Here is a 22,307-nt window from a genome sequence, read left to right on the forward strand (position 1 = left end):
GCCTTCTGGACCACACAACTTCCTGTGTGGTCCAATTTAACTTCATCAAACAAGAGACAGCAAAGTTCCTATGATGGCTGTTTCTCTAGCTGCTGAGAAAGCCTTTGATAAATTAGAATGGAATTGCTTACTTCTAGAGGAAAATTTGGTTTTGGGGCAAATCTTCAGAAATTAGACAAAATATTGTACAACACATTGTACATCAGATCCAATTATTTTAGAAAGGGATATTCATAAAGGATGTCCTTTATCTCCACTGCTATTTTATCATTGGCTTATAACCTTTAGCAGCTAGCATTTGGCAAAATGAGAGAATTCAAGGAATAGACCCCCCTAATTCTTGTGACAAATTGATGCTTTATGCAGATGACATCCTGTTAACGATCAAAATTCCATCAGATTCATTGCCAGTAATATTCGATACAATATCACAATATGAGGATATTCTATAAATTATGTGAAATCTGAAGCTCTATTGGTATCTAAATCCCAATTTCCTTAAAACAATTAAAATTATATAACTTTACTTGGCCCAGTAATAGATTTAAATATTTAGGCATAGTTAGTCATACAAATATGACAGAAACAGTAAAACTAAACATCATACTAAAGATAAAATAGAGACATTTTTATAGCAACGCAAATGGTAGCTTGGGCATACAAAATATGCATTGGTATCGTTTTTTAACTGCTTATGCCAAAGATCCTGGTGGGATTGGTCAAGAGCAAAATGTAATTGAGCTCATGAATCGTCAAGATGTAGCAATACATGACCCACCCAACCTCCATAGATCCCATCCTATAGTATCTCAATCTCACATGGGTTTAAAAGGAGAGCAAGTTTAACAAACTCGTGTCAAGTGTTATATAGGTCTTCAGGGTTATGGAATAATCCATCATAACGTTTTCTATTGAAACAAATTGATGTAAGGTGGGAGAACCTAGGTATTACTACAGCTGGTGATATTTACTTCAATGGTTCATTTACCTCCCTTAGATCTTAAAAAGATACATTTAACCCCTTCAGTGCTAGGGGGAGTATGGCGGACCCCCTAAAAAATTCCTCATAAAGTGTTAGCATTTATCCTAAAATAAATCTCACTGTAGCGCCGTCTGTGAGCATCCGATCACTTCAATTTTATTTACAGAGTGTGTAGAAGGGTTTAAGCTCTCAGAATATGTGAATGGTGTATTGGTCATTTAAAAGGTGCATGATTGACGTGTAAACTGCCCTGTGTGTGATTTCTTCGTGTTATTCAATGTTGGGTGCGGAAGTCAAGCAAGCAAACAAAAAGGTCTCTTTGGTATTTTTTATCGCGCTTTGATTGGTGCAACTTTTGTTGGATACAACATTTAGGGGATTTAAGAACCTATTTTACCAAACTTAATCTTACTTTCAGTAGTTATTTTCAGAACTGATCGATTGCTATTGACTACTGTATGTTGTCTCTGTTGTACCGTGGCGCATGCGGTAGTATCGAAGTGCTTGGGCACACTGTGTTTGACCAATCACTTCCGACATTTTAGGATATGTGTGGAAAGGTATAGTCTCTCAAAACATGAATGGTGGATTGATCACGTCAATCAAACAGTGAATTATTGATGCTAAACTGGCCTATAGGATTTCTCCGTCTTGTTCAGTCTGGAATCCAGTAAGTCAAATAAACAAATTGAATTGTTTTATATTTCGAATTGTGGTTTGATTTGAGTAAATCCAGATGGCTACAACATTTAACAGACCCACTGGAGATATTTTGGTAAATTGTATTTTATTTTCAACAGTTATTTTCTGAACTGATCAATCGTTATTGATTGCTGTATACTGTCCCAGGCTATGCTGCACCATCCGCAGTAATAATAATATTATAATATGTTGGTGCCCTAAAGGCTACAAGTGATTTTAGGACATTTGTTCTTTCAAAATTATACTTTGAGTTTAGTTTTAGTCTACATTTAAAAATATGTATGATTTACATATTGACCTGACGATGTTCTGTTTTAAATGTTAATTATTATTATTTATTAATACAAATGTTGACGCAGCCATGACAGAAAAATACTAACTCCTACTTTTTTTCTACACTTTTTTTCCCCCAAGTAAATTATATCATTGAAAAGTTCAGGTTGTGTTGAAAAAGAAACAATATATAGGTTTCTTATGTTTCCTTTAGAGACCTGTGAGAAATTTGACTTTTAAAATATTCAGTCCCAAATTCAAGAAAAACCTTTAACACTGTGGGTGGAAAAACCCTTAGCAGCGAAGGGGTTAATATTCAAATGCACAGCCCTAGAATTTATAGCCATGTTAAAGATGCTTTAGTGAAAATGTTAGGCCAGAACCTAACTTATCGAACTATGACAGCTTTAGAAATATTTTTGACTAATAATAAAAATGATGTACACACTGCATCAAAAATGTATGCTTTTAATGAGATAATATCCTCAAAGATTGTAAAGTCAGAATTGCTTGTGAAAAATTGTTAAATGTTACATTCTCAGAGAATGGCTGGTCTTGTATATGTAAAAGTATTAAAAATTAATCTACACATGCGAAAGAGAAATCAATTTAATATAGTTAATAGAACCTATTATACTCCTGTCAAACTATTTAGATGAAACATTTTCAAATCTGCTAGTTGTTGGCTTTGCAATCAAGGGAATGGATCACTTCTCTATATGTTATGGACCTGCAAAAAGTGAAGCATATGTTGGGAAAATATATTTAAACATATATCCACCATTGTAGGTATTTCTTTAACTAAATTCCCCACTTTGTCTTTGTTAGGTCTTACAGAAAACCTCAAATTAAACAAAATTCAAACCCTATCAATCTTGAGCATATTACTCACTACCAAAAAGGCTGTAGCGATGCTTTGGAAAGAAAAGGAACCACCACATACTTTGGTCAGATGCAATTAAATATTTAACAGATACTGATATGTAATACACAAGAGGCTATTTATTTATTTATTTCAATTTTATTGAAATGTAATACGTACTATATACAATTAATCATCTTTTTACACCCAGGAGGATGACTGCAGATGTTGGTGAGTTCCCTGCCTCTGAAGGGAAAACAGTCACTGATGATTTTGCCTCCCTAACCTCCCTAACCCAAACTTTAACCCTAACCCTATGCACAGCCAGGATGCAAACCTGCACTTCCTTGACTGTGCAGCTTTGGTCAAAAGGTTTGCATCACCCTATAGAATTAATTCATTTTTGTTTCCTGTCCAAATAAACCTATTGAATAATGTTACGTTGACATATTGAATTACATACCATTTTGAAATTATCCATATACTTAACAAAAAATGGACACAAATTGAAAAATATGCAATTTTGAAATCTAACATGAAATACTGTACTTCTGTTATGGCTTCCAGTAGACTTATCGTTATATCATTTTGCAGTTTCTTTGATTATGATGTTAAATAAAAAACAAAAAACACAAGTTCCTTCAGCAAGCCAGATGATTACATTACACTAAAAAGTCGCGGCACCAGAGCTGACATAGGTGCACCACAACGTTGTTCACCATCACCTGTAATTGCAAAAACCATGAGCTGTAGCCAGAAGGCGGCAGAACCCTTAGTGAAGAGTGTACTAGCCTCGCTGTCTTGGAGTTTGTTAATGATCTTAGCAAAAGCACAGGTCCATATTTCTCCATTTCCAGTGATGCCTCAAATAAAAGGTGTCAAAATGCATCCTTAGTGTTTCAATGCTGGACACAACGAAACAATGTTGAAAAGATAAAGTGTTCGCCCTTATGGAAAAAACATATATTTTTAATACATGGTAGAAAAGTATGATCCTTATATTTTTCATATATACAGTGCCTATAGGAAGTATTCACCCCCCTTGGACGTTTTTACAGTTTGTTGTGTTACAACCTCAAATCTTGATGCATTTAAATTGAACTTATTTTTTTCCTTTCAGTTACACAACCTACTCAACACTTCCAATGTGTAAAAAAATGGGAGGGTGAAAAAACAAATTAATTAAAAATAAAAACCTGAAAAGTCTTCATTAAATAAATATTCATCCACTTTGCTATGACACTCCTAAATAAGCTCAGGTGCAACCAATTGCCTTCAGAATTCACACAATAAGTTAAATGGAGTCCATCTGTGTGCAATAAAAGTGGTTCACATGATTTCAGATTAAATATACCTGTCTTCGTAAGGTCCCACAGTTGGGTAGTGCATAAAAAAAAATATATATATATATAGATACTACCATGAAGACTAAGGAGCTTTCAAAACAACTCCAGGATAAAGTCACAAATGGCACAAATCAGGCACAAATCAGGGGAGGGTGTATAAAAAGATTTCAAAGGCATCGAGTATCCCTTGGAGCATAGTCAAGTCGATCATTAAGAAGTGGAAGGTATACGGCACCACCCAGAATCTGCTTAGAGTAGGCCGTCCTCCCAAACTGAGCAGCTGGGTAAGAAGGGTCTTGGTCAGAGAAGCCACAAAGAGGCCAATGACAACTCTGAAAGACCTACAGCTTTCCATGGCTGAGATGGGAGAAACTGTCCATGTGTCAACAATAGCTGAGATACTCCACAAATGTGGCCTGTATGGAAGAGTGGCAAGAAGGAAGCCATTTCTGAAAAAAAAAGCCCATGTAAAATTCCGCTTGAATTTGCAAAAACACATGTGGGAGATTCTGAAAAGATGTGGTAAAAGATTCTGTGGTCCGATGAAACAAAAATTGAACTATTTGGCCTAAATTCAAAGCATTATGTCTGGCACAAACCCAACACAGCACATCACCCAGGTTACCCCATCCCTACTGTGAAGTACGGTGGTGGCAGCATCATGCTGTGGGGATGCTTTTCATCGGCAAGTACTGGGAAGCTTGTGAGGGTAGAGGGCAAAATGGATGAAGCTAAATACAGGCAAATTCTTGAGAAAAACCTGCTTCAGTCTGCAAAAGACCTAAGACTGCGACAGAGATTCACCTTTCAGCGGGACAATAACCCAAAGCACACAGCCAAAGCGACACTGGAGTGGCATAAAAACAAGAAAGTGAATGCCCTAGAGTGGCCCAGTCAAAGCCCAGACTTGAATCCGATTAAAATCTGTGGTGACTTGAAGATTGCTGTCCACCAACGATCCCCATCCAACTTGACAGAGCTTGAACAATTTTGCCAAGAAGAATGGACAAATATTGCACGATCAAGATGTGCAAACCTGGTAGAGACTTACCCCAAAAGACTCACAGCTCTAATTGCTGCCAAAGGTGGTTCTACCATATATTGACTCAGGGGGGTGAATACTTATCTAACCAAGACACTTCAGTTTTTTTTTTATTTTTCATTAACTGTTGTTTCACAACAAAATTATTTTGCCTCTTCAAAGTGTTGAGTAGGTTGTGTAAATCAAAGGGGAAAAAAATCCCTTTTAAAACCATCAATATTTCAGGTTGTAACACAACAAACTATGAAAACGTCCAAGGGGGTGAATACTTCCTATAGGCTTGTAGAAAGTGGCCCCTTTTTTATATATTTAAAATAGATGGGATATATTTAAAATATATTTTAGTCTGTAATCCATATATTTATTTTATATGTTGAAAATATGTGGTGCACCATAGATTTTCATTAGTCTGTAATCAATATAAAATAAATATATGGATTGCAGACTAAAATATATTTTGAATATATCCCATATATTTTAAAAATGTAAAAAAGGGCCAATTTCTATAAATGAAAAGTATAAGGATCATACTTTTCTACCATATATTAAAAATATATGTTTGTTCCATAAGGGTGACTTTTACGAATACAGTGAATAGCAGAAAGCATCTCAAGTGCTTTGCTTAACAAACTCAGCAGTCACAAATTTATATTTCTTCATACCATTCTGACAATGCTAACATCAACTACAGCAAACGCAATGCTGTGCATCAGAGATTGACAAAAGAAAAGCCCAACATCTTACCTGCTAACTGCCCAGCACACACTGTGGTGAAACATGCAGCGACACTGAAAAAGGATGTCGAAAGCTTGGGTATCAAGACAGCTAATAGTTTTGGTAGCTCGACTTTGTCAACCTGGAATATGCCTCTCTCCTCCACCACATCACTGGCTGAGCCAGTCCCCAGCAATCAACACACTGCTGAGCACATGGAAGGCTATAAAATGCTGTTTTGTTTCGCTTGGTTGTGAGGAGTATCCATGCAGCTTATGGAATCTGTTCACCATTAGTGAGAATGTTGAAGAGGATGGTGAGCTCTGTTGTGTCAAGGTACATATTTACCTCTTGGAAGTGTTCAATAATGCAGTACTACGCCTGGAGAATCCCAGTACCTGCCTGTGAGTTGCATGCCAGTGTGGATGGGGTCCAAACTTTATCAGAGAAAAAGTGATCAGATCTTTGGTTCCACGGTCCAATGTGCACTAGATAGAATGAGCTCCGAAGCAGAAAACCTCTGATAAGATTTCACAAAATGTTTTAAAGTTGCCATCAAATACTTGGAGAATTGTTTTAATTTTCTACTGAGGGCTACATGCACAAGATCCAGTGTGTGGCGGTCAAAGTTAATCGGGGGTCGGTTTTTCAAAACTTTTAAGCTGGAGAACATAGATTCGGATTTTGTAATCTTATATTTTGTGATCAAGATTACTTTTATCTGGACCTTTTTGATCCGTTTGTTCAGAAATGTCACTGCTGGATTACATTTATCCAGATTACAAAGAATTACAATTAAGAAGTCAAATTTTTTAGGGGACGGTTTTGCAAGACTTTGGTTATTGGGCTTTGGACTTTGGTAATTGGATTTTGGCGTTTGATCTGGACTATATTGTGTAATTGGGTTTTTCAAAACATCGAAATGCGATCGGGATTACTGTGATCCAGAGTTCATTTTGGTTCTCCAATCAGACTTTTAATCACAATGAAATGTTGCAGTTGGGTTTTTCAGAATTTAAAGAGGAGATCAGGATTACTTTCATCCAAAATACCAGGATTATTTTGATCCTACTGCGGAGGTGGATTTAGCTTTTAAATGATCATAGAACAGCGATACTTTGTTTGCATTGTCATAGCAAACACAAGCTACATGTCAAAATCGAATGTTATAATATCATATTTACATATTTATTTAAGTTTTGTATCAATTAATTCAAAAAGGAAAGCTTTAATAAAAAAAGTTGAAAAAAAAAATATAAAACAAAATAAATAAAGTTGTGTATTAAAACAGTGTATTGTTATTAAAAGTTAATGAAGTATTTAATGAACTAGAAGCAGTGCATTCAGACAGATATCGTAAATGACTGATTGCTTTTCTGAAATTACCGGGTGCGAGTTATTAAGGGCAGCACTGTATTGGGCTCTAATGAGAATGTGAAACCTGAGGGAGAGAGTCTGTGATGAGGACGTTTAAGAAGTCCCTGAGAGAGGCTCAAAGCGGCAAAGAGCCTGTTGTGAGAGGAAAGGCTGAATACAAAACAGAGAGAAGGTAATCTAGGGAGAGACGTTTGCTGCAGATGCAATTCAAGGAGTGGCAGATTCAGCCTTAATCAGACTCAGCATGCTGTTCAGAAGACCAGAAGAGAGATGTAGTCACATTAATTCCACTAAACTTCATCCAGCTCAAGAAATGTTTAACCCTTTACAGCCTGTTATCATTGTTTTGTATAATTGTTTTTCCGCCCATGAACAGACCCGTGGAATCCAACTGATGTAGCTGTCAATTATACTTCCCTGGCTCACATTAGATGGCAGACTCAAACATGGTGGACTCAAGGGTCATTTGCCAAAAAGGTTTCTTGGAACTCATTTCCAGTTGTGATGTTGACGCATTATGGTGTAAATGGGAGCCACAACCATGCTGTCTTATAACTGGTTCTAAAAGTGTGATTGGGCACGATTCTCATTGATAGTCCTCACGGATTGTCTCACCCAGTCCATTTTTCATTTGCCCCTGTAAATACTGAACTAGTGTTGATTTAGAGTGGAAAACAGGCATGTAGCACAGCATGAGCACTCACCACCATGTTGTTCTTGGAGACCCAGGAGTCCTGAGGGAAATCCTGCAGCATTGGAACCAGGAACTGCAGGCAGCCGCTCCAGTGGCACAGCAGCAGCATCATCCCGATAAGATTCACGATCCGCACCATCGCACTCGCCAGGTCATAGGTCATGTGGAAGATCTGGGGAACAGCAAAGGAGGTTGCATTAGTATTCCTTTGACAAGGGACCATTTGCACTTAGAAGCTTGTAGCAGGACAACCATCCTCTTTGTCTGTGCTAATGGAACAGACTCTTCAATTTTAATTGCTTCGAATATACTGACTTGGATCGCATTACTGAGGAGATTGGTGATAAAACGAGTGATCAGGAGAGGATTTATCAGTATGCACGTCTATAAAGAGGTATGTGAAAAATACAGTGAACAAGGGGTGGGGCTTGGCTGGAGATACAGTACTGAGTGTGCTTTTGTGATTCAGTGCCTTTTAAACTCGTTTTACTCTGAAAAATTGATTTTAAAAAACGTATGTATGAAATAAACAGCTTGTATGAAAATAAATTGGACCTGATATGCCTGACAAGTGCTGAATAAATGGACTGCAAAAGGTTAAACTTTTAAATTACATTCCCTGCCTCATGATTGCTTCCCATGTATCTGCATGGACATCTCAGAACTGCATTTCCCATCATCATCCTGCTCACTGGTAAATTCATCTCAGTTACATGTGCGAACAGAAGGATGATGGGAAATGTAGTTCTGAAAGGTCCATGTGGGTACATAGGAAGCTATCTTGAGGCAGGGAATGCAATTTAAAAAATAATCATTAAAACAAAACACACCTTATGTAAACAGTTGTAGCAACACATGGCAACATGTAACACAATAAAATAAAAAGGTCTTTATGTACCCTTTAATTGGAACTTGTTGTAGTAGGCTTGTAGATTAACCAATGAATGTTCCAGGCACTTGTACTATAGATTTTCTGCCTGAAACCTCACAAGCTTTCTAAAATATTTGTGCATGTAATGTCTAATATATGCACTGTACTGGTGTATCATATGGTTTACACTGAAGCATGCTCTTTAGAATATGCTGCTGAATGAAGCTGCTTTAACAAAATAAATATGAGAAATGATTATATTTGAAGTTAAATATGACTGATATATGAATGTCATTATACTCAGCAAGATCTACTATTTGTATAGTACAGAGATGCATAGCTGCGAAGGATATGGTAGTAAAACAGTTAATATTGCGTGATATTCTGGAAATATTATTGTGTATTTTCATGTATTTTTTAGAGCTTCTAACTCATGCATCTGTATGAGGAAGGTTTATTTTATAATGTGCTTGGATGCTGCTGAGCAATATTATAAAAGCTCCATTTTAATCCTTTTTAAATATCTTTGTGTGTGTGTCTGGGTGTTAAATTTCCTGTAGTGTAGTCGGAAAGCATCCTTCCAACAGGAGAATTGTTAAGCTTTTACATTTGAGATATTTTGAGCACTTTTATTTTTTTTAAACAAACAAAATGAAACAAAAGTGATTTCAGCCAGGCTTTTAGTGTGGCGATGGAGCTCCCTTTAATACATGTTACTTGTATCAGTGCTCAGGTACTATCTAGATCAACCCACATTTAGCATTTTTTTTATTATTTAAAAATACACATTTACTTAAGTGTTTGTCCAACACAACGCTCATTAAATAATTCAGACACTGACAGTCATGTGTCCAGAACAGAAGGTGAGGCATCAACTAAACACAATGCTTTTATAAACCAAACTGATGTTTTGTTGTGTATGAAGACTGGTTTGCTCTGGACCTATTGGGCTGCTTGATATTTATGTCATGTTTCCAGATTCTCAAGTCTATCACAAGATAATCACCACTCCACTGAGAACTGTAATGGAAGCAATAAGAGACTTTTGAAGTTTTGAAAGCTAGTGTAGGAATCAATAGGTTTTTTGTCTGCAGGTATTCAATGAAACCCAAACATGCCTGTGTTCATTTAACAGCAACCTGCCTATCTCGCATTTGCCCTCATCTGAACAATTCCAAAAAATGGCAATTAATGTATAAATTGAGCAATTCAAAAGCACATTTTGCATTCACCTGGGGTGCTGACATATTTACTGCCGTTTTTGATTATTATACACAATACAATGCAATAAAATTTGCTTTTATATAGCGCTCTTCATGCATTTTACAGTAAAAACTTATTGATTATTATTGATTAACAATGATATCCAAGATCCTTTACTGGCCATCAGGGACCTTCTATTGTCCAATCGGACACATTTTCCAATGAAGCAATAATGTTGAATGCAGCGTTCTTTCTCTGATAGATTATTGGCCAAGTCACCAGTTAGATTTCCAGAGTCGATAGACAAAGACAGCTATCCACAGGTAAGGACAGTTGTTGTTTATTAATGCTCTATAAACTGCATTGTTTTGTGTTTCTAGCTAATATTTTACATTGGGTCTTTTAGGCTGTTTGCATTTGATGTCACCTTTTAAAGTGAGTTTCAAGGCTCTAAAGTCCTCTTAGATTTAACCCTTTAAGGTACAGGGGGCATGTGTGATTTTTGCAATGAGGGGCACGAAACAGGATTTAACATTTACAGACAGGTGGATCTGGTCGTCCAAATGGTCAGTTTTGTTGTGATACTTGAGTCACTCTCAGATGTATTTTAAGAAGAAACCATTTGAACAGCCGCTGAATTCCTTGTATAGCTGCAGGGGTTAAGAGGGCCTCCACCTGGTAGAGGATGACAGCTCTACTACCTGGCTGACATACTCAAGGAGGGTTATAATTTGGAATTAAAGACAGTCACTAAGCTGGACTCCCTGAATGTTACACAGGAATCTAAAGCTTTATGATTAACTTGAAAGTGTTCCGGGGCCAGCAACATACATCAGCCTCTTGTCATCCTTCTGAGTGTCAGTGGCCAGATCTGATCTTAGCTACACTGTGAGTATGATCACAAATGCATGATCTTGTTCACCTAATTCCATGTTTAGTCAGACAGGGAGCAATGCAACACTGAGTGCGCCAGTGTACACACAGGCAGCCAGGCAAACAATAAGAGATCCAGCTGAGAAACCAATCAAGCAGTGCTGCAGCAGGGCTCACACAATCAATAACATGAACAACACTGAACAGTTACAGCACCGCTCACACAATCAACATGAACAACACTGAACAGTTACAGCACCTCTCACACAATCGACATGAACAACACTGAACAGTTACAGCACCTCTCACACAATCGACATGAACAACACTGAACAGTTACAGCACCGCTCACACAATCAACAACATGAACAACACTGAACAGTTACAGCACCGCTCACACAATCAACATGAACAACACTGAACAGTTACAGAACCGCTCACACAATCAACATGAACAACACTGAACAGTTACAGAACCGCTCACACAATCAACATGAACAACACTGAACAGTTACAGAACCGCTCACACAATCAACATGAACAACACTGAACAGTTACAGAACCGCTCACACAATCAACATGAACAACACTGAACAGTTACAGCACCGCTCACACAATCAACAACATGAACAACACTGAACAGTTACAGAACCGCTCACACAATCAACATGAACAACACTGAACAGTTACAGCACCGCTCACACAATCAACATGAACAAGACTGAACAGTTACAGCACCACTCACACAACCAGCAACATGAACAAGACTGAACAGTTACAGCACCGCTCACACAATCAACATGAACAAGACTGAACAGTTACAGCACTGCTCACACAAACAGCAACATGAACAAGACTGAACAGTTACAGCACTGCTCACACAACCAGCAACATGAACGACACTGAACAGTTACAGCACCGCTCACACAATCAACAACATGAACAACACTGAACAGTTACAGCACCGCTCACACAATCAACAACATGAACAACACTGAACAGTTACAGCACCCCTCACACAATCAACAACATGAACAACACTGAACAGTTACAGCAACCCTCACACAATCAACAACATGAACAACACTGAACAGTTACAGCACCGCTCACACAATCAACAACATGAACAACACTGAACAATTATAGCACCGCTCACACAATCAACAACATGGACAACACTGAACAGTTACAGCAACCCTCACACAATCAACAACATGAACAACACTGAACAATTACAGCACCGCTCACACAATCAACAACATGAACAACACTGAACAGTTACAGCACCGCTCACACAATCAACATGAACAACACTGAACAGTTACAGCACCGCTCACACAATCAACATGAACAACACTGAACAGTTACAGCACCGCTCACACAATCAACAACATGAACAACACTGAACAGTTACAGAACCGCTCACACAATCAACATGAACAACACTGAACAGTTACAGCACCGCTCACACAATCAACATGAACAACACTGAACAGTTACAGCACCGCTCACACAATCAACATGGACAACACTGAACAGTTACAGCACCGCTCACACAATCAACATGAACAACACTGAACAGTTACAGCACCGCTCACACAATCAACAACATGAACAACACTGAACAGTTACAGCAACCCTCACACAATCAACAACATGAACAACACTGAACAGTTACAGCACCGCTCACACAATCAACAACATGAACAACACTGAACAATTATAGCACCGCTCACACAATCAACAACATGAACAACACTGAACAGTTACAGCACCGCTCACACAATCAACATGAACAACACTGAACAGTTACAGCACCGCTCACACAATCAACATGAACAAGACTGAACAGTTACAGCACTGCTCACACAAGCAACATGAACAACACTGAACAATTATAGCACCGTTCACACAATCAACAACATGAACAACTCTGAACAGTTACAGCACTGCTCACACAATCAACATGAACAACACTGGACAGTTGATTGGGTGCTGTACTTAAATGTGTACTGGCTTTAGTTTTGTTTTAAAGCTACTCAATGTGTAGTCGTTCCATACACATTTAAACTACACCCTCATTATTTCAATAAACTGTAACAGAAACAAAGAACTTGGCAATGCTTTAATATTTTGCAGCGCAATATAGCAGTGAGATACTGTAAACACCAAAATATCGACTCTACTTCAAAATCCTAATGGATAGCATGCAAAGCAAAGCAATCTCATTCACAAATACAATTGTGAGTAATAGTTTCTTAGCCAGACAGTAACTTCTACAGCCTATTATTAGAAAGCAAAGCTTCTTATCAATCCTTGTTTTCTTCTCCAAATCTCTCATCACTTTCAGACTTTGCATATCTTTGACATAAAATTCATCTCTGTATCCCTTTAAGAGGAGTGCCAGTAACAGTTCCATACTAGGTTTCATATTGCCATGGCAGCAGTGCCAGAGCTTGATGTCAGATACAGGACAGCACTGAATACCTGCTGTCACTCAAGGGTCAGGCTAGGGAGTAGTTAGGTATAGGCTCTCTTTAGAAAATCTGTAATCTACTAATGGGTTTAAAGCAGTGTTGTAGTATAAGTGGATCTTGAGTCATATATGGCTTACTGAGCTCAACTTCATGACTCTTTTAATTTAGAGGTGAAGTGGTGGTAAAGCAATGTAAAAGCATTGGTTATAATATCATTAATATCCTCTGCAGCAGTCATTACCTGTACTGTAGATAATGCCTTATAAAGTGTCCCATGGTAAAAATATAGGGCAATAAAGCATAGTGAAAGCATGGAAAAGCATAGGTAAGCAATGTCAAACACAGACCATGGTAAACTATAGTAAACGCATAGTATAATAATGGGAAAACGATTGGACAACTGTAAAAAATATTGTGCAAACATTCCATGGTAAATGTTTTTTAAGGGAAATCTCTTTCTGTATTTTTATTTTCATGTTCTATGTTATTTAGTCACATTTTTTGCTTTCTTAAATAAAGTGACTTGAGGTTCCAGTCTTTTGTGTGTCTCTTTAAGAACACCCTAGTCTTCAGAATGGCTCTTTTAGGTTGAACACAAGTGTATTGTATTTACCAACAATGCATGTTTACTGCATATATCTTATATCTTGGCTTTTCAGGCAGCTCACGTGGCAACGTACTGGCATTGTGTTGCTGTCTGCCTGTAATTTAATGGATGTGGATACAACTGCTGATGTGACACGGTGCAGAGAATGCGTCATAAAGGCATTCTGGAATCAGAATAACCAGGGAAACCTGGACAGGTGAATGTGTCCTAAAGACATTCTGGAATCAGAATAACCAGGGAAACCTGGACATGTGAATGTGTCATAAAGGCATTATGGAATCAGAATAACCAGGGAAACCTGGACAGGTGAATGTGTCCTAAAGACATTCTGGAATCAGAATAACCAGGGAAACCTGGACATGTGAATGTGTCATAAAGGCATTATGGAATCAGAATAACCAGGGAAACCTGGACAGGTGAATGTGTCATAAATACATTCTGGAATCAGATTAGCCAGGGAAATCTGGACAGGTGAATGTGTTGTAAAGACATTCTAGAATCAGAATAACCAGGGAAACCTGGACAGGAGTATGTGTTTGTGACAGGGAGGAGCCTGTCGCTGGTTCAGCTTAGTAAACAGGAAGGCTTGCCTACCTTTAATTCGATGGGGGGGGGGAGGGGGTCGGGCAGTAGCTGGGCTGAAGGGCGTCCCGCACACGGACCCCACAATCGGACACATTCTTGGTGTCGTCTCGCCCCAGCCAAACAGACAGGTGCTGAGCAAAAGCTCTCTGTATTTACATCAAGGAGGAGAGTTTCCGCTCCACAGGATAACTACTTTGAAACATTTCAACTGCAAGACGGTGCCTGTGAAGACTCTGCCCAGCCAGGACCATCAGGAAGACCCAGAATCTCTGGGACTTCAAAAGCAACAGCAGTAGGTTAGTTTAAGGTATTTGATCCCAAGCTAAGTATAGAGAGGGTTTCATAGTATAGTAGGTTCCTGGAGTGGGAGGTCTCTTTTAGTGGCTAGCACTCATCCTGTCTGGCAAACTTTTATTTTTAGCTTTGTTTTGTTTTCTTTCTTAAATCCGACGCTAGGATTACCATTGTTGGTACCCTAGTGCCCGGCCTGTGTTGTTTATTAAATCTGTACACCTGTGTCCAGTGTCTGAATTATTCAGTATTATTCAGTGACGACCCATGTAAGTAACATCTCCTTGTTACATACAGACTTAAAGACATTCTGAAATCAGAATAACCAGGGAAATCTGGACAGGAGCAAGTCACATTTCTCAGCAGTAAGTCACATTGCTGCTTGTGTATTCTGACAGACAAACAACTGTCAAAATAACTTCATTGTAAACTACTACTAAATACTATGTTTAAATGTTAATAATAAAACTGAACTGCTATGCAGTTTCACAGAGTTATGTCTGAGCAAAATTTGTGTCCACCCTCCACTTATATCTGTTGGAGCAATGAAGAGACTCAGGTGTTAATATCTATACAAATGTGATGTGGAATTTTCCTGACTTATTTCTTGGGAATCAACAATATTACTCAATATTCCAATACTTGATTTAGCAGAAGCAGTCATACAAGTGCAGCACAAATGAGGATGCTATATTTGGCATAAAGACATACAAAATAATCTAATGAAACAAAAATGTGATACAAAATAAATGTACACCGTTAGGTTACAAAAATAAAGATAGCCGTCTTTAATAATAGGACCCTCTTTCACGCTTCAGTAGTATCCGCCATTTCCCTTTCAATAGCCCAAACGCTTGTTCAACCACTACTTGGATTTGGCCCAGTTTATTATTAATAAAGATATAACCACCACCACCACCCCCCCCCACACACACAGGCACACACACACAGATGATATGTTTAAAGCAGTGTGGATGAAGGCACGTTCCATCAGCAAATCAAAGTTTTATTAACCATTTACGTCACACACAATGACACGTGGATTATTTCTCGGGAAACCGTTCTCTGCTCATGTAAACAGTATTTTGCAGACTTTCATGGTAAACAGCATGAGAATCAAACTGGGCCTCACAAGTGGCTAATTCAAATACCCCCCCCTTCATTCATTTGCATAACGTTAAGGGAAAAGGAGGCGTTCCAAGGAAAATGAAAGGATTTACATGTTTATTTCACGAGACAGAAATGTCTCAAGAAAAAGCAAACACTCATGTAAAATAGCCCAATGAAACAAACATCTAAATATGAATCAGTACTGCTATTTTTCAGTCATTAAATGACTAGGTTTGTGCTTCACCATGCAAATAGAATTTCTATCTGCCAATTTCTGCAAATTTGCTGTTAATATTATTTATAAATAATGTACTGAGAACATCCCGGAGGCCTTTCAGTTTACAAGAGCCAGCCTCAGTTTCCCTCTACAGTAAATTCAAATCTAGAGTGTTACTATTTGATTATAATGCCTGATTAGATTGTAATTAAAGGTTTTACTTTAAAGTGGTTGTCACTATAGTAACGGAATAATTGCTTCCATTTTACCCATTGAGCACTTCTGTTTGCTACATAATAAACACGTTTTAGCGTTTTTGTTTCAAGGTGAAGTTGGCATTCAGTGTGTGTCTGAACTGTGGAAAGTGTTCTGTCTGTTGGTGAGGTGTCTCTCGCTTCATAGATATTTGCCTTTTCAGGTCAGCAGTGTTCTCCCCCTGCATTAATGGTACATCCTGATTGTCACCCATAGTTTGGTTTTCCTTTACTTTATCAGGAGTAACACAAAATGAAAGAGGTGTAATTTCAACCACTGACCTCTAATTGCAAATGGGAAAAAAATAAAATAAACCAGACCATATTTTCATTTTTTCAATTTTCAGAAATTGAATTGTATATGGAAATGGAATAAGCATTACACAGAGACAAAATGTTCACTATACATGTTTATAGGAAGATTTTAATATAACCTCCTTTGTTTTACCAATATGGTTTTGTCAGCAATATCACACATACTAATGTGTGAAAATATATTCTGACCCATACATTAATATGTGGAAGTATTATATGTTTTAAACAGTAAACAGTAAAAATTATTTCCCTATCAACAGGGGATTAAGCACACAAGATTAGGTTTGATTGGTGGCAAGATATTTGTCCGTTTGCTAGAAACCTAAAATACAATAACCAGAACACCAATTGTATAAACACTGAGGTTTGATTAATTAGAACAATAGGATTTTTCCTTCCTTCCTTCCTTCCTTCCTTCCTTCCTTCCTTCCTTCCTTCCTTCCTTCCTTCCTTCCTTCCTTCCTTCCTTCCTTCCTTCCTAGTAATGATTGGTTAGACACTGGGCTCTCACAATGGTGTAGACAGCCAATGAGTATCCAGTTGACATCCAATTTCATGTAACCTGTAAATGCAGAATTTTTTCCACCTTCACACAATCACTACCTACCCTGGAAAAGCCACTAACCCTTGGGACTCAATTTGAGTTATGGAATCTACACAGAACAGCTGTAATAAAATCTGTGATGGCTTGAGATGTGGTGGTTCCAGCCAGGCAGGTCCAGACAGCTGTGATAGAATCTGTGGTGGTTCTAGTCAGGTAGGTCCATGACCACACATATAGAGGCCCTCTAAAAGCCAACTGGGAGGGACCATTCCTTAATGTATGGTCCTTCCATCACCTTTACAATTGAGTACCAACCATGGAAATGAACTTCCAGATTGAGCTTTTTCAAAGCCAATTGGTAGCGAATATTTCTCTTATCCTGGGCACATGTGAATGTGTCCAATCCTTAACCCTAACTGAAGAGCTACCGCTGTGGAAACTTCACTATTTCACTACTTCTTGGCCAGGAGTACAGTCCCACAATTCACAGCAGAAATCACGCATTTCTAAGGAAAGCGAAAAAATAAATTATTTTATTAGGTAAGACAAACAATCGGTAAGAGGTATGACCCCCCACCCCAATTCAAGCCAAGTAAACAGCATTCAGAATATGAAGGATCCTTTTAAGAATAATCTGAATGCAATGGGTGACACATTATCCAGGTATTGGGAATACTAGAATATTAAGCCATGTAATATTCAGTTGAATCTACACCACAGATGTGGCAGCATGTTCAAGAGAACCAATGTAATTTCTAGTACAGTATTCCAAATACTTGAGCCACGCGCTGCTGTGCTCTTCTGAATACAAGTGATGGCCAGTGTTGTACTTCTAACATGACCCACATTTCCTTTTCTGTCTCTATTGATATTCAAACAGACTCCTCGTCTATTTCAGCAGACTGGTAGGATGGGATACTTCCTAATAGCTACAGCACTATTAACATTCTAATAACCCAGGAGAGCATCTCTTGTGAAAACAACGGAAAGGAACAGCTTTCATTCTCCTGCAAGATCTTATGTTAGATTGGGCTCTATGTGTGAAAATGAAGTGGAGTGAACTAATGTCAGTAATATTCTGCCCAGTGTTTATTAATATAGTGAAGCCGTGTCAGTAATACTCTGCCCAGTGTTTATTTATATAGTGCAGCCATGTCCGTAATACTCTGCCCAGTGTTTATTCTTCTTGCTTCTACAAATCCAGGAAAATCGTGTTTTGTGTAAATGGTACAGAGGCTGGGTATTTGTCAAACATCCTGTACATATATTCTGCACTACATAAATACGGCATGTCCCAGACAGAGAGACTTTGAAAGAAGCCGATTGAGGTTAATAATGGCAGGTACTTTCATATCCAAAAACAACACAACACCCTTTAAACCGCTGTCAAGTGGAATTAATGCTTCCCATGGTGTACCCACACCCTATTGACAGTGTTATGGCAGATGTTTTCTTATTTATTGTCCAAATCTTGTATTTGGTATTAGAAATTTATATTAATTGCTTTTATCCAATTAACAATGCAACTTTATGGGCTAGGTTCACAGATTGCAGGTTCACACTGGTATCCTGGATTGCCTCATGTTTTATTATGTGAGGTAGAACTGTTAGTAGATTGATCCTAACCAGAGTCTGTGAAACCTAATCAATTTTCTTTTTAAAAAAAGCTTGGATTTTTTATTTTCAATCCACGATGGTTTGGATGCTTAAAGGGAGGACCATTTCTAAGCCTGAACTGCAATTCCAGGTCACAAATTTTCAGTTTTCCTGGAGTCATTGGGAATTGTTCCTACCAGTGCTATTAATGTGAAGAACACAATGGAATATTTGATTTCTTCTTTCTTTCTAACCTGTAAACATTTGGTACTGTTAAAGTGTCTTCCAAATATTGGCCCTTACAACTGTTCATCCTCTTATGCATATCAAGTCACCAACTCTTCTCAGTGAGCTTGCCAATAACCAAGTAAACACCAAGAAAAATGAAACCAACTGTCAAAATATTTTGAGAACTATAATATGACCAAGCACAGCTATAAGAATTGACAGCACTGGCACTGTCTTCCATTCTATGTATTCTGTCCCCAGGGTTAGATTATGTACACATCCAAGGAAGTGGTGTGTTTGTCCAGTATCTAAATGTTCTCCTTGTTGTATAGAACTGTTATTATCAAACAACAAAAACAATAATAATAATAATAATAATAATAATAATAATAATAATAATAATAATAATAATAATAATGGAATCACAGTGTATCCAGATCATGCTCTGATTGATATCGAGTGGCTATGAGGGAACAGTAAACGTTGAGCAGTGTTGCAGGAAAGAGCATGATTTGGACACAATAAGAGAAAGTTGCAAAATGTATTCCTCAGGTAAATACAATCTGAATTATTTTTAAAAATATATCGCTGTGACACAGCAAAGGGAAAGAAACCTCAGACTTGTTCTTATCAAGCCTACTGATCACATGTGCGCAACTGATTTTTATCACGTTGATCACAACACAGGCACAGTATGTTGGTGTTAACAGGCAGATTTCAGAACATTGCAGCCCCTCTTATTTTGTGTAAGTGTTGTCCAGACTTATAAAGCAGCACAGCTTTCCCCTTAATCTTGAATCCACCAAAGTATTTTTAATTATTTATATGTTACTTCTAGTCTATTAGTTTCACAGTAATAGAATCCTTCATGCTCTCGTCAAGTCAGATAATGTGTAGAACAGATGGGCAGAATAATAAAGCAGTGTTTGTCATCTGCAAATGTTTTTTTAAAGAGCTGGTTCTTTCAGTTATTGTTTATGTTGAGCAGTCTCTATTGAAAGGGTCGTTGTCATTTTATTTAGGACTCCCTTATGCATTACTTGTAGGAAAATAAATAATGTTGAGCATAATATGAGGCTTTTTCATTTCAGCTGTTAGATTTCTTTGGGGAATGAAAGAAACCATATATACAGGTGCTGCAGTATACAGAGCGATGAAACAAAGATGATGAATGTGCTTGAGTAGCCCTGTGTTTCAAACAGTAACTATATCTTTAAACTGAACAGTTGTATAAAGTTTAGTTTTTTAAGATTAAGAACTTCAACCATAGCTAAAAAATATGCAACACATTAATGGTTCTGTTGTGGTTAAAGTGATTTACCGAACCACAAGTAAAGTACTATACTGTTGCTTGTTTTATTTATTTTGCGCGTTTTGACTCAGATGTAGTTAAAAACTGATGGAAGAGCTTGAAGGACCAATTTTTTCGGAAACAAGGGAGCAAAAAACAAAGGGTGGGCAGGCAGTAAAAAATATAAAATCATAGAAATACAGGCTGCAAACACAGTTTTTGGAGCAGCATTTGTAAATGAAAAGTTGGAGAAACAAACACTCAGCAGTAGGGAAATTATTATTATTATTATTATTATTATTATTATTATATTATTATTATTATTATTATTATTATTAATAATAATAATAATAATAATAATAATAATAATAATAATAATAATACAATATTTTTCATTATTTGCGCTGTGCTCTTTTATTTATTTGTTTTAACTATGGCTGTTTAGGTTTTTATTTTAAGGGACAGTGCTTCATACACATGAATGAGTAGTAATTAATAAGTATATTATTTAATAATAATAACAATAATAATACATCTCAACTTCTTGTGCATCACAGGTTTGTCATTTCTTAGTTTTTAATTATCTGAACGCCTTTGGTATGAAAGCAATTGGGCGTCATCAAAATATGCTGGACGGTTAATATTCCTTCCCTTCCTTGAACTCTGACAATACATCTCTTTCTTTCTTTCTTTCTTTCTTTCTTTCTTTCTTTCTTTCTTTCTTTCTTTCTTTCTTTCTTTCATGAATTATACTATAGCCAATAAACAGTTTAACAAAAATACATTTTAAAAAAGCCATACAAACACAAAACATTGCGATAGCTCAGAGTTCTTGTAGCACTTTCAGAACATTCCAGGGATTCCAACTTCCTGGTCCCATATCTGAGACTATCTTGCCTCTGATAAAGATTAATAACAGATGGGATTTCCAACTACAAGAAGCAAAAATCACAAAGCTGCACATGGACGAGTCATCTCTAACCACTCTCCAGCACACACATTCTTATTCAAGTTCTCTAGGATTTGCAAAGCAGATCAAGTCTCTTCCCCATCACAAAGCTTTCTGTGCTGTATAGTAAAGCCTGACTCTTAGCCCAAATGCCATTACTAATACAGATGGACTTTCCAGCTTAGCACAGCAAATAAACACAGATGGTGTTTTTCAAGCCTTGAACGTTCAAAACCAAATACCAAATATGTACTTTTTTTCAATTTAAATGATCTGTACATCGATGCTGCAAGACAAAACCACAAAATAACACAATCTTCTAAATAAGCTTGCTACTTCATAATGTTCATTTTTCAGAGGCTCACAATATACCATAATAAATCATTCATCTTTTAGAGCACAAATTTGACTAGGGTTCTTCATTAGAACACAAGGTTTTCCACTTTAAGTTTCTGAAGACACTGTGACTGAGGTACTGCTATCCAAAGTCAATAATAGGAAAGCATCAGGTATGACTGACTCCTGTTTTATTTGCTGTGATTTTCTTCAGCTTGGATACCTATGCCCTGGCCACATTTGGGTAGCTGAATGTTAGAAGCAAAGAATACATTGAAAATGATCACATTGAGTTGCCAAGCCCCTGCAACTCGTTGCACAAGTCACAGATTTTGAGATGTTTAGATAATTAAGCGATAGAGCCCATCAATGCAGGCTCAACCGTGTGGTAGATGACAGCGACTGGAGTTATAAGTCCCAAGCCGAAGGTGAGGGCTCTAATGAAAGTCAAGGTCATCCACCACATGCTAGAGCACGCATAGAGAGGGCTCTATTGCTTAGAAAATTATTTATTTATTTCAAAAACTATACTTACTTTGAGCTTCTGATATTTTGCCTGGTAAACTTC

The 22,307-nt window shown here is 37.5% G+C and overlaps 1 protein-coding gene across 1 annotated transcript in view; it reads right to left on the bottom strand.

Annotated features, from left to right (window-relative positions):
• Nucleotides 1–22,307, bottom strand: part of LOC121299365 (potassium/sodium hyperpolarization-activated cyclic nucleotide-gated channel 1-like) — a 65,684-nt gene that overhangs the window by 30,894 nt on the left and 12,483 nt on the right. The window contains exon 3 of the mRNA XM_041227087.1: nucleotides 8,003–8,164. Coding sequence (XP_041083021.1) covers nucleotides 8,003–8,164 — 162 coding nt within the window. The remainder of the gene's footprint in view (nucleotides 1–8,002; nucleotides 8,165–22,307) is intronic.

Source organism: Polyodon spathula, chromosome 24, assembly GCF_017654505.1.
Source record: "Polyodon spathula isolate WHYD16114869_AA chromosome 24, ASM1765450v1, whole genome shotgun sequence".
NCBI lineage: Eukaryota > Metazoa > Chordata > Actinopteri > Acipenseriformes > Polyodontidae > Polyodon > Polyodon spathula.